The sequence below is a fragment of the Lepidochelys kempii genome, chromosome 1 (assembly GCF_965140265.1).
Source record: "Lepidochelys kempii isolate rLepKem1 chromosome 1, rLepKem1.hap2, whole genome shotgun sequence".
NCBI lineage: Eukaryota > Metazoa > Chordata > Testudines > Cheloniidae > Lepidochelys > Lepidochelys kempii.
In genome coordinates, this window is record NC_133256.1 from 43,548,528 (window position 1) to 43,562,999 (window position 14,472).

At 40.4% G+C, this 14,472-nt stretch overlaps 1 protein-coding gene across 4 annotated transcripts in view; it reads left to right on the plus strand.

The window, feature by feature from the left end:
- The window catches only part of WASF3 (WASP family member 3), a 142,467-nt gene that overhangs the window by 95,193 nt on the left and 32,802 nt on the right, over window positions 1–14,472 (plus strand). For all 4 annotated transcript variants that reach the window (XM_073340447.1, XM_073340475.1, XM_073340456.1 and 1 more), the window contains one exon: window positions 10,534–10,676. In XM_073340447.1, coding sequence (XP_073196548.1) covers window positions 10,544–10,676 — 133 coding nt within the window. In that variant the 5' untranslated portion in view covers window positions 10,534–10,543. The remainder of the gene's footprint in view (window positions 1–10,533; window positions 10,677–14,472) is intronic.

A 14,472-nucleotide genomic window follows, 5' to 3' on the forward strand; every position in this document is an offset into this window, starting at 1 on the left:
TTCTGCCCCCTCCCCCAAGCGTGCCGCCCTCACTCCTCCCTGTCCCCCCCATATGCCACTAAACAGCTGATACATGGTGGGTGGGAGGCACTGGGAGGGAGGGGGAAGAGCTGATTGGTGGGGCTGGCGGGAGGCACTGTGGGGAGGGGAAGGCACTGATCTGTGGAGCTGCTAGTGGGTGCTGAGCACCTACCATTTTTTCCCACGGGTGCTCCAGTCGTGGAGCACCCATGGAGTCGGTGCCTATGTAACGGTCTCCAATTATCTAAAAGGTGTAAATATCAAAAATGAAGAGCCATCACTAGAGCAAGGTAGCCATCACACAGTAGGCCAGTGGGTAGGTTAGGGAACTAGAAGTCAGGAGACCTACATTATTTTCCTGACTCTGCCACTGACCTACTGTGTGACCATTGGGTGGTCACCTAATCTATATGTCCTTTGTTTTCTTTTTCCATAAAGTGAGGATTTTGACAGTTACTCTCCTTGGTAAGATGCTTTGAGATCTAGGAATGAAGAGCCCTGTATAACACCTAATTGATACTGATGAAACTTACAAAGGGAAAATACAGGGTGAAGATAAGGAGAAATTTTGTTCAGCTGTGTAATTGTTTCCCAGAGGAACTTGGAGAAGTCTTGTTTCTGGATTTTTAAAAATGGACTTGACAAAAACACTTAGGCTGTTTACCACGTATGTTGGTATAACTTATGTCCATCAGGGGTGTGAAAAAACCACACCCCTGAACAGCATAAGTTACACCGACGTAAGCACCAGGGTGGACAGTGCTGTGTCGGTGGGAGAGCTTCTCCTGCTGACATAGCTACTGCTACTTGTTGGGGGTGGTTTAATTATGTTGCCGGGAGAGCGCTCTCATGTTAGCATAGAGCAGCTACAGGAGAGATCTTACAGTGGCTCAGCTGCATCGGTACAGCTATGCCACTGTAAGCTTGCCAGTGTAGACATAGCCTAAATAAAGTATCATAGGAAACAATCCTTCATTTGCAGGGAGATGAATTGGATGATTGAATAGGCTTTTTTCTCATCTCTAACTTCTATGAATGTATGAAAAAAAATGATTTTTAATAAGCACAAAATCTGTCTAGATTCCTGAAACTCCAGCTGCATTTGTGTTTTTTTAAAGTAAAATGTCTTGTCATTCTTAGAGGGAGTGGGAGAGACAAGGATGTTCATTTTAGTAACAGCTGTTGGTTTGAGTTCTTGCCAGTTGTCTAAAGACCTCCAAACTCTTTACAATTAGAAGCTTCAACTTGTCTTTTAGAATAGCCACATTCTGGTGTTATTCAGTAGGATTGTGTACTGTGTTTGGAGTCTTTCATGCCTGTTACTTTCCATCTGCTTTCTGGATGAATTTTAAGTCTGTCTTGCTGTGGCAGCGTGGCTGTCTTTTTACATGCAGTAACCGTTCCTTGTAGTTTGCAATTATCCACTTTACTATGGGGACATGTTCTAAACGGAATTGAAACAACACAGTGCTGAAACAGCTTGAAAAGCATTGGGAAAAAATTATCAGTTACCTCTTGTTCTTCTGTTTCTACACAAATAACTGGTGAATAATTAAATTCTAATTTAAAACAAGTTGTGCAGGTGGTTTTACTACACATTTTAAAGATACATTATTAAAGGGACACTATAGCATTTTTTTAAAAAACAGACTACTCTAAAATAATCCATGTTTCTGAGAGTACCCTTTAAATGGTATTCCCATAAAAGATATTTTTTTAACTGTTTTTGAATTTCTCTGCTCTCCTGCTGGTGTCATCACTATAGGGCACCAATATAAAATAAGCTCAGAACCAAACTTTGAACTCCAAGGGCTCAATCCAGAAAGGTGCTAAGCATTTTGGCCCTGATCTAGCAGAGCACGTAAGCACAATCTAAATATTAAGCATGTGAGTAGAACCATTGACTTCAGTGGGATTAATCTTGTGCTTAAAGTTAAAACATGCTTTCCCAGATCATAGCTAGTATGATGAGAAACTTGAAGAATCCCTCCTTTCTTTCTCTCCCTTTATCATAAGCCTCTGTATCCTGCATCATCTTCAGTTGTATCCAAAATCTAGAGTATGTAGAATGAATGATATGTAAATCAGTGGCTGGTATAACTGATGGTCGGTCATACTTTGGTAAACTGGTTAGTTATCTGAAAAAATTACAACTCGCTGCATTACTTGCTTCGTCCTACGTTCCTGCTTGTTTCTGAAAAATGTCAATATACTAAAAAAGTATTCTCCTCCCTTCTCTGTCCCAAAATGTTTGCTAAAAATATTGTAATTAACAATGAAGCAGTTTGCTTTGTGCTATGCCAGAATGCAGTATGCTTCATTCTGCACAACTTCACTTGTACTGGCAGAACAACTCTCTGGAGCCACAGAGTAACTTGTAACAGCAGAAAGGGCAATGTAGAGGAAAAATGAAGATAGAAGATGGATGTTCATAGATTTTTAATGCTAGAAGGGACCATTTCTGGTCTTCTTTTCTGACCTCCTGCAGAAGAACCTCTTTTTAATAACTGCTTAAGAAGTTCTTTTTACAAAGTTCCTCTATAGGTTTTCAGTTCTCTTGAAAGTACAGTATCTCATCTTCTCTAATGTATCCTAACACAGTAGTCAAATAACCACTATGGAATAACCACTGGTATATTAGCCTGGTTACATGGACTAATTCAATAAAATAGTAAAAATACCAGCAAGCATTTTCGTACAAGTCTTGCAGCATCTGGTCATACAATAGGATAGAGCTATAGAAAAATGATGTTTTTTCTTGGAGCCTTTGTCTCCTCTCAGGTGGTTCCATTTGAAGGTGAGGATGGTTGTGTGTGTCATACTAAAAGCATATTTATAAAAGGACTTAGCATTTTCTACAGAATGTAAGTAGTCAAAAGATCACTTGAAACACTTCCTGTTTTGTGAAAACCATCTGCACTTTGGATATTTCTGTTACGGTATACAATTCTTTCCTTGGAGGCCAAGCTTAAAAATTGAATGATCCTATTAAATGCATGGCCCCTCCTGACCTCCCACTCTTCTCTACTCACTTCCTTTCCTTCCAATCTCTATTCCTCTCCTCTGAATTTTGAGTCTATTCTTTCTAACGTCAATAATTTTTCTTTAACTGGTTGGATTTTTATAAGCAAATTTTGTTTGCTTGTAAATTGTATAATACAAATTGGTTTATATTTTAACCACTCGTGTTATATATAATTAAATGTTTAAAGTATAGCTAAGGTTAGGTAGCAAATGGTTAATATATTATGAATACTTTATGTATATGAGAATTTATGTATTATGAGAAGTTTATGTATATTTTATGTTTGTTTTTGTGTATATATCTTTTAAAAAAAATAATAAAAAGTTAATATAAAAAATTCTGCACCTGGCAATGCTTTTTCTCAGTCTGAATTGTGCCCTAGTAATGCAGAGACATATTTCATCTCCTACTCCTAGATGCTGTTAACATCTATTGAAAGAGTATTTAGCCATTATGCTGCCATGACCCCATAAGATTTTTCCAACTTGTTTACTTGGCTTGGAAAGTGTGGTGTGAGATGCAGAGTAGTGGTAAGAAAATGATGGAAGGATTATATATTCACAAAGAATAACATGTTACATTTGTTAAAACATGTATGGTAGTGAATAAAACGGGGTGAAGAATAGATATATTTTTACTAGCGTATACAAAAGTTTGTAGCACTGGAAAGTTCTACGATAATTAGTAAAGCAAGAGACACTTAATTGAAAAGATTCTTATGTTAATAAATGGATACCACCAGATCAAGCAGAAAATTATTCCTTTAAAAAGTGCTGTCTTAATTTTTAATCAGAGCTGAATGAAGTATGTTATTAAATTTATGCTTATTTATGAATTGACTTTAATTAAGAAAAGCCTGTAAATTATTTTAAAAATCTGATGTGTGTGCCTCCATATAGTAGGTTTCCTATCTGATTGAATCATATAGATGAAATATAATTTTCCAAGGAAATTATACATTCAAGTTGAGTACCTTTTTCTGATCTGCCTCTGCTTAAGAAATGTATCTTTAATGTATGAGAGCACTATTGCATAAATAAAACAAGCAATTACTAGTATATTCTTTTAGCATAGTGCATATTTTAATTATTATTGCTGAGCATACATATTGGAATTTAACTTCCAATTGAAACATATTAAATAAATAAATGTTAAATAAGCTACAAAGTAAATACACCCAAAAGCACAACTTGCAGCTAGAACCAGTGTGTCTTTTTACTGAGGGGCAGAACATTTCAGAAAGCCCACTTGAAAGAAGAAAAGCTGTGCACAATTATATATAAAACACAAATTCCACTATATTTATCCAGTTAAAACAATACTCACACTTATCAAGTAGAGGACATTACTGCTCAATTGCAAATCACAATGACTAATTCTAAGAAAATATATTTTTGTGAAATGTTAATCATGCACTAGAATTTCAGAAACTTTGCTCGTATATGGCATGGAGAGTGCTTAAATCTTGACTGGTCTGTATGATAATGTTGCCTGTGAATAGGTTATAGGTAACTATATGATGTATTTTATGTATTGAAGTAATTTTAAGATTTGGGATCTGCAGTTATACTAATGATGGCCTATTACTTTACTTCTTACTAGCTTCAGTTTTATCCCTTTCTTACACAGTTAAATAATTCCTTATAAGTAGTTTCATGTTCAACACAAATAGTACGCTGTATCCTCTATAAAGTGTGCATAAGCTTTAGCAGTTCTAAATTTCCAGAAGTCTTTTGTTAGGCCAAAATCATAAGACTGAATAATCTAAGATGTTAAATAGTGCTTTAAAAACTAATAATCCAGTCCTCAAGGAGTACAAAAACACCAAACAGGAACCAAAAATCTTCATATGGGTCTTGTATTAAATAAAAAATGAGTTTCCTGTATCTGGTCTGAAACACCAGATGTAAAACAAAATATCACCAAACTGAACTGGATTTAAGACATGAAATATTTTAAAAAGCTTTCTGTCGCTGGAGGACTAAGATATTAAAATTCAAGTCTGTGTCATTTAAATAATTTTTATTAAGATCCTGTTTTGAAAACCTCTTAAAATTAAATAATTTGTGTTTAATATTGAGTTAAAAGTTAACTTTGTAAATACTCAGTGGACTGCTCTAAAATATTTTTTTCTTCCCAGCTTGCCACAAGTGAATTCTAAAGATTTATTTCAAAAACAGTGGTTGCTAAAAGTATTGTATAGTTTTGTCTCAAAAGCAGAAAGACTTTATTTCTGTTTTACCAATATGATATACTCCTGGGAGAATTCTGCTCCTTAAGAATTCTGCGTCTAAAAATTAAAAATTCTGCAAAATTCTGCATATTTTATTTGTCAAAATAACACAATATAATCACACCAGTTGCGAATATTTTTGTAATTTATTTCAAAATACTTGTCAGTGAGTATGTCTGTAATAATAGAGATAAAAAAAGATTCAGGAAATGTTGCTTGACTGAGGCTCCCACTGTCACCCCCAGGCGTCTGGGACTCCCACTGTATGCACTGAGACAGGTTCCCCTATTGGCTCCGATTTCATGTCTCTGCTGTTGACTCCAGGGAGGCTCAGATGTGCTCCTGGACCTCATGAACTGTTTGCCCTGGAAGGGATGAGGTCTCTAGCTGCTAAGAGGGCCTCCTTCCTATGTTGGATCTGCTGCCTTCTGGTCATGTCCTGTAATACACCCCATTTTGTCTGCACCTCCACTTGTACAGGACTCCAGTTTTTCTGAGTCAGAGGACTCTGATGGTATGCGTGGTCCATTGCTTCTCTTCTGAAGGCATGACTACCCGAAAGTTCTGATGGCGCTGTGGCAATACCTTCCATTGTCTCCGCTTGAGAGCCACTGGTATCTGGCTCCGTGGGCACTGCCACCGCAGTATCAGGATCAGCCAGGTTGGCCATATTGGAGCTTGTGGCCCCAGTATCTGGCTTTGGAACCGTCCCAATCCACCCAGGAGGAGTCCCCAATTTCACCCACCCGTCCTTTGTTGAATAGACATTTGGAATCGGGACTGGACGATGCACCAGTTAGCCCAGCTCCATCGGTACCTCTGGGTCTGGAGAGGCTTCCCTCGTCGCCTCCAGATGTCGCTTTGTCGTTGACACCTTCCTCTTCTCCTGATAACTATCATCAATTTCAGGAGCTGCTAAGAAGAACAGCTAATGCTGTTCGGATCCTGTTGGAAGGGGTGGAGTGCAGGACAGTCAGCACCAACTGTCAGACATTTTGCGTGCATTGGTACCAGCTAGAGTGGCTCTACTGATTAACGATGCCATTCTCCAACTGACATGTACTGTATGACATACCCAGGCCACATGTACCCCCACCCCAAAAGGGGTGGAAAAGAGATTGTCCCCTCCAAGGGGTCTGAGTTTCTGTTCTCCCACCCTATGCCTAATTCTTGGTGATTCAGGCTGCCATGGAACGGGCCAAATGGCATCCCTGCTCCACTCCCTTTGACAACGAGGGCAAGAGTTTGGACCTTATGGATAGGAAGGTCTATTCCTCGGCCAGCCTCCTGTTCTGTATTTCGAACTGCCTTCTGCTGATGGCCAAATATGACTTTTTGAACTATGTCCAGATGGCGAATTTTGTGGACAAGCTACCACAGCAGGATCGTGCCTGCTTCCAAGCTATTTTGGAGGAAGGCAAGTTGGTCACTAGAACCATACTTCATGCTGCGGTTGATTCCACAGACACGTCCTCATATAGAATGGCAACTTAAATCATCATGAGCAGGGAATTCTGGTTAGACTCCTCAGGCTTCCCTAGGGAAGTACAGAGCACAACTGAGGACTTCCCTTTTGATGAATCATACTTCTTCAATCAGAAGACGGATGATTCTTTACACTCACTGAAAGACTCTAGAGCTGCCCTGCAATCCCTAGGCATTTATATGCCAGTACCCAAATGAAAATTTTATCGCCCGTTGTCTATACAGCACTACAGAGCTCCCCAGTTCTACGACTAGCAAGCCTTTGAGCCTCCACAGAAGTGCACAAAGGTCTGCCTCGTCCTCCGGGGCAGTCATCTGTGCAGCACACTCAATCTTCACATAAGTGATATTTGAGTGCATCTAGAGAGCTGTTAATCACTTTGCACCCCAGTGCTCTTGCCAGCCATCCTTTTCAGGGACCATCTCAAACTCTTTCTGCCAGCATGGAGCATGATAACAGTGGACAAGTGGGTCCTGGATGTCATTTGACACAGCTATATGATTGAGTTTATGACACTGCCTCCTCCACATCTCCCAACCCAGTCCTCTCTCAGAGACTGCTTTCATGACAGTGTCCTTGCCCTAAAGGTGGATTCCCTACTGCAGAGAGGAGCAATAGGACCAGTCCCCTCAACCTTTCAGGGCACAGGGTCCTCTCATGGATTGGTAACTGGTTAAAAGATTGGAAACAAAGGGTAGAAATAAATGGTCAGTTTTCAGAATGGAGAGAGGTAAATAGTAGTGTCCCCCAAGGGTCTGTATTGGGACCAGTACTATTCAACATATTCATAAATGATCTGGAAAAAGGGGTAAACAGTGAGGTGGCCAAATTTGCAGATGATATAAAACTACTCAAGATATGCAGGCAGACTGAGAAGAGCTACAAAAGGATCTTTCAAAACTGGGTGACTGAGCAACAAAGTGGCAGATGAAATTCAGTGTTGGTAAATGCAGAGTAATGCACATTGGAAAACATAATCCCAAATATACATATAAAATGATGGGGTCTAAATTAGCTGAAACCACTCAAGAAAGAGATCTTAGTCATTGTTGATAGTTCTCTGAAAAAATCTACTCAGTGTGCAGTGGCAGTCAAAAAAGTGAACAGAATGTTGGGAATCATTAAGAAAGGGTTAGATAATAAGACAGAAAATGTCATATTGCCTCTATATAAATCCATGGTACGCCCACATCTTGAATACTGCACCAGATGTGGTTGCCCCATCTCAAAAAAGATATATTGGAATTGAAAAAGGTTCAGAAAAGGGCAACAAAAATGATTAGGGGTATGGAATGGCTTCCATATGAGGAGAGATTAATAATACTGGGAGTTTTCAACTTGGAAAAGAGATGACTAAGGGGGAATATGATGGAGGTCTATAAAATCATGACTGGTGTGGAGAAAGTAAATGAGGAAGTGTTATTTACTTCTTTTCATAACACAAGAACTAGGGGTCACTAAATGAAATTAATAGGGCGCAGGCTTAAAACAAAAGGAAGTATTTTTTCCACACAATGCACAGTCAGTCTGTGGAAGTCTTTGCCAGAGGATGTTGTGAAGGCCAAGACTATAACAGGATACAAAAAAGAACTAGATAAGTTCCTAGAGGATAGGTCCATCGATGGCTATTAGCTAGGATGGGCAGGGATGGTGTTCCTAGCCTCTGTTTGCCAGAAACTGGGAATGGGCTGCCTGTTCTGTTCATTCCCGCTGGGGCACCTGGCATTGGCCACTGTCGGAAGACAGGATACTAGGTTAGATGGACCTTTGGTCTGGCCCAGTATGGCTGCTCTTTTGTTCTTATGCTTTTTTACCTACAAAGGATGAGGCCATTCCAGAAGTCTCCTAGACTATTTGTTGCCATAGCAGACCGAATTCAGGGGCACGCCATCTCCACCCAGAGACTCTTGAAGTAGGTCTCAGGGTGCATTACGCTCTATCAGTTGTCGGGGCAGTCCCCACCAGGTGGGATTCGGGCCCATTCCGCATGAGCGCAAGCATCAACTACCGCCGCCTTCCACAATATGTCCCTTATGAACATATGTAAGGTGGTCATGCGGAGTTCAGTACACAGCTTTTCTTCTCTCTATGCCCTGGTGCAAGACTCTGTGACGGATGCCTCTTTTGGTGCAGCAGTCTCCGTTCTATGGTGCACCCTTCTGTTATCTTTTGACTGCTTGTTAATCACCCTCAGTGGAATACAATAGGGACCATCACTCGAAGAAGAGGAGGAGGTTACTTACCTGTAACTGGAGGCTTTTTGAGATATGTAATCTCTATCTGTATTCCAATCCCACCCTCCTTCCCCTCTGCTGCAGATTTGTTAGATTTGTGGTAGAGAAGGAACTGAAGGTGCAGTCAGTCCATCCTGCCCTTTATCGCCTTGGGTGAAACCATGAGGCAGTACAAGGACGCATGCGTGGACCGATGGACTACTTTGAAAAGCTCCAAGCGCACAGCGCATGTGGATAACCCTCAGTGGAATACAGATATGGACCATCTCAAAGAACCTCCAGTTACAGGTAAGTAATCTCCCCTTCTGCACAAATTCTGCATTGCACAGTTGTGCAGAATTATCTCAGGAGTAAATTAAAGGTGAAAGGTCACTACTTTATTACTGTTCCAGTGCAGCAAAGAGGAAGACTTCAGTATTTGCCTCCAAATATCCAAATAAAGTCTTGCCACTTACAGTTTTCCAAGGTAGATACCAGATTTCTGTACAAAAATGTGCCCTCCTGGAATATATCTGTGATCCAACAGATCTAAATATTTATTCTTCAATAGTGCATGGCTGTTGTCATCAGATATTTTTTTTAAAAAAGAAAGAAAATACATGAGCTTTCCCATCTCTACAGTAACATCATTGGTTCACGTGCTGATCATCACCTCCCTTAAGTATTGCAACTTCCTCCTCTCTCTAATCTTCTTTATACTAACTTTGCCTCATTCCCTTAGTTTGTTCCAAAATGCCCATCTCAAAATGATCTTTCTTGCCTCTCAGTTGCTTCGACTGAATTTACAAAGATTTATTAAGTGATATTAAAAAAGTAACTTATGTTTACCTCCACCTTTGAGTCACTTCACTGTATCCCCATTGAACGTTGCATCAAGTTCAAACTTTTCGTCTTTACTTTCTTACGGACCTGTATTATGCAGCCATCGTGCCCTTGTCTCCTTTCACAATCCCTTCAGTCTGCTCTGTTTTGCCACATGGTTGCCTGTCTCCATCCTCAACCCCTTCAGGGACACCAGCCTTGATGTCCCTTTTGTTTTCGCTAACAAATGTCTCAGCACGTTCCATTTTGCCTTTTATACTTGAAATGGTCTTGCAAAATCTGTTTGTCAAGTCTGCATCAATACCTCATTCAGATCATTCCTAAAAGCATATTTCTGCAACGTCATCTAGAAATTTAAGTATATTTGCAGTTACAAAATATCAAACCCCGTAACGTACACACAACCAACAGTTGTACGACCAATAAAACTTTAAGTGAGCAATTTTATTTCTGTAACCTGTGTCCTCTCCCCCAGCACATTACTGTTGGATGTTAGATCTTCGTTTGTCTGTTAAGTCCACTTAGACTATAAACTCTTCAGGGCAGGGGCTTGTCATCCTTGTGTTTTCTGGGCCGTGTAGAACACCTGAAGGTGATCTAAAATAAGCAATAAAGGAAACACTTATTTAAGGTATATTAGGGAAATGTCCAGTATACATTGTAACTTCCTATTTTGCTTGAACTATAACACTATTTTTTCTGTAAATTGCAGATTGTTAGCCATGCCTTTAGTAAAGAGGAACATTGAACCTAGGCACCTCTGCCGAGGAGCTCTTCCTGAAGGAATAACTAGTGAACTGGAATGTGTAACGAACAGTACCCTTGCTGCTATTATACGGCAACTAAGCAGTCTGAGTAAGTCTCTATAGTTTTGTACTTTTGTTTATTAATGAAAAATTGAGTCGCACAAAGGCTTTAAGTTTGCTTGTTTTAAATGGACAAATTAAAATGTAAGACTTCCCCATTTGCAAAGTGTATAATAATAATACCTCTGCTCTTATATATTGCTTCACATCTTCAAAGGTCTGTGCAAACACCTCCCTGAGGCAGCTAGAGTTTAGATGTGGAAATTGTGGCACAGAGAGACTAAGTGAACTTGCCCCAGGCCACGTAAATCAATCTAAAAGCCAAGATTAGAACATGCATCACGAATTCCTGGCTTCTCGTCCCTTGCTCAGTCCAGTAGACCACTCTGCTTCTTGGCATTTGATGGCCACAGGAAGTTGGTTCAGTTATCTTTTAAAGAACTTATTTTTTCTTAGGAATCTCTTCTTCCTTTATATGCATATGACACGTTAATACTAATGAGAAATAAGCACACATATCAGGAAGAGAATGGATCCCATTGTCCCCTTGTAAGCAGAATGACAAACAGTAACTGAGGAAAGTTAGAGTAACTTAAGAGAATTTTAGAAAGGAAGTCTAGATTTGTTTAGATTTATTTAAAGAAGAAAGAGCTTCAATTTTTGTGTATTTTAGAAATTCAGATAATTACAATATTTATTTTAGCTATAGATTAAATATGTTTGACTTTAGACTCTTTTCTGCCAGAAACAAATCGTTTCATGAAGTAATTTATGCAGGTAAAGCTCTTAATTAAAAAGTCAGTCATGTGACTTCACTAGGTTTCCAACTCTGTAGGATAATGGCACTAGATACTATTCTTTTGAGCTTACATTTATTAGGAAAGTTTGAGTCAACTGAACTTGTTTAGAGAGCAGTGAGCTCTGATTAATCCACCCTGTACTAAACTGTGTCCAAGAAAAGTATCATGTTTAAATATCTGACTACAGTTCTAAATGTTGTTTAATGGGAGTGAATCTCATGGGGAATGTCCTCAGGATTCTATTTCTATATATATTATGGCAGAGCTATTGTGATGCTGAAGTTAAGATTGTGTCCTGTTCTGTTTTGCACTGAAAGCAGGAGCTCTACACAGAGGGCCTTTGTGCATTTCCACTTAGAGGATTTGGCACCTGTGGTATCAAGCTATGGAACTGCATAAAAAACTTGTTGGGGGGGGGTACAGGAGTGCTCTTGTGCTGGTGCTTGTCATTGGCTCCATCTGCACAAGAGAGTGCATGCCATTGCTGCTGAGAGCTAACAGAACTACCTCTCTTATCCATGAGCTTGTTTTTCCTCCAGTGTTCTGTTACAACTGTATTGTTCAGGGAAGTGTAGTTGGGAGCCATTCGACCTCAAGTTACCCTCAAAACTGTCAGGTCCCAAACCCAGCTGGGGTTCAAATATGTGCATCTTGCTCAGCTGTATTTCCCGAAACAGATGCCTCTCAGTTTATTAGTATTAGGATCATATCTGAATTCTTATGTGCAAGGGTTGGCTAGTATAGAAAATAAAAATGTTTATTCTCAAAAGAAAGCATAAAGATTAATTTATGCAAAATTTTGATCGTTATTTCTGAACACTTCAGGAAGTAGAACAATACTGCCTTTTGTCCCAGACGCCAAGAATGTCTTGTCCATCCAAAAGAGGGCCCTGAGCGCAGTGAAGGGTGTGTTTTGGTGGCTCCTGCAATGGAAGAGGGTAAAAAGGACAAGATGGCCCAGGTCTTGAGAGATTTCCAGCCTCCTCAGGACTTCTGGGCTGGGCTTAAGGTCTTGTGAGATTTAGCTTGTGATTTGGAGCCATAATGTCTCGCAGAATTTGTCAGGAGATTTGGAGCCATGATAAGAGCAGTGTGCTCAGTCACTTCCTTTTTGCTGCTTACCAGCGGTGAACCCACCCTCCCTTCCTGTGCTAGGTTGCTGTGGGCTGTGCTAGTTGCCACTGTGGAGCGGAGAAAGAATTTTTCCCCATATCACCAGATTGGCGGAGGCTGCTTGGGTTTTTTTCGCCCTCCTCACAGCAAAACCTAGGGATTTGGTTTTGGACAACCTGAGGCTGGAATTCTCCCCCTCCCGGCGGTAACAGTTTGGATTTATGTCAGTATCGTGTAGTTGTTGCAACTTTTGTCTAGTGCCCATTGCAGGACCTCACTGATATAAGCTCTTTTTTGAAAAGAGATGCTCTAGGATTTACTTTGGGGAAGTTCTGTGGCCTGTGTTCTACAGGAGGTCAGACTAGATTATCGCAATGGTCCCTTTGGGCCTTGGCGTCTATGAATCTATGACAGACCCTTGGAAAGGAAGGTACTGAACCAGGGAGAGTTTAGACACAGGCTGAGCCTGCTTCCCTTAAAAGACTCAAACTTTGGGTTCCCAAAAGGAATAAAAGACTGTAATTGTACTTGAGAATTAAGAAGCATGCAGACCTTAAAGATATTTGGAACTGAAATTATAATGGGTGTAAAACTCTGTTAACATAAATATGATACTCCTTTGTTTTAAGTATTGCTACGTTGTCCATTTCCCTTCTACTTCGCCCCACTTCCTTAGTTTCTGTGGTGGTGAGATCATCCTGGCCCAATAGTCAATAATAAATTAGTGTCACTGGGGTCCTGTAAAAAAACCACCAGTATGTGATTAGGTAACTATGTGATTATGTAACTAAAAACTGTTTCATAATATATATGCAGAAGGGGGCAGAATTAAAGTTTAACAGGCAACCATGCTGCATGGCCCTGATACTTTTTAATCTATACACCATGGATATGCCAGCGACAGAGTCGAGGAAATTCATGTATGCGGATGATACTGCCCTAGCTGTTCAGCACACAAGCCTCCATACCATCAAGTGCACACTAAGCCAAGATCTTAGCACAGTGACTGATTATTTCCAATGCGGGAAACTTAGACCTAACCTGAAAACTAAGGTGACCACTTTCCGTCTGAACAATAAAATGTCTAATACCAAACTTGATGTGCAGTTCTACGGTAAGAACGTCAGCCATTAGGTTAACCCAAAGTATCTCAGCATTACACTGGACCAGAGTTTGACCTTTCGACAACACTTTGAGAGCACTTGTGATAGGGTCAGGTCTTGTGTTATGTTTATCCGGAAACTGGCCAGAACATCATGGGGCTTCAGTCTATGGACCCTATGAACCTCAACAATTGCCTTGGTGTATTCTGCATCTGAGTACTGAGTGTCAGCTCACAGAGGTCTCATTAAACTCCTTGATACACAACTCAATAACACTATGCACATAGTGTCAGAGACGCTCAGATTGATTCAAGTTGACTGACTCCTGGTCCTGTTGCATATCCAGCCTCCACAGATCAGAAGAGCTGCTGAGACATCTTGCTTTCTCAATCATGTCAATGCAAACATGAGGATCCATTGCATAATGACCTGCAGAACCCAGCAAAGACCAGATGAAAATCCTGCAGTCCTCTTTGGAACTGCATGAAGAGCCTTTCGCTCAACTTCAATGCTGAGGCTCAAGGAAAGAGCCACATGGAACGTTTTGATTGCTCACAGCAAGCAGCTCGTCACTGACCCTGCCGAGGATCCACCAGGTTTTGACTGGTGCAGATTGAATCACATCATGACATCTCTTTGGAAATGTGGACAAACCCTCTTTAAATGGAAAATGAGCCAAATACCTGTATCCAACTGTGGTCACCAGGCACAAACGATGGAGTACATCATATCTGAGGGTTCCCTTCATTCTTCGCTGGGGGCCTGAAGGACATTCACCAGCTCACTGCTGCGGCAATGTGCTAGCTATCAAATCTAGCTGTAAATTTGT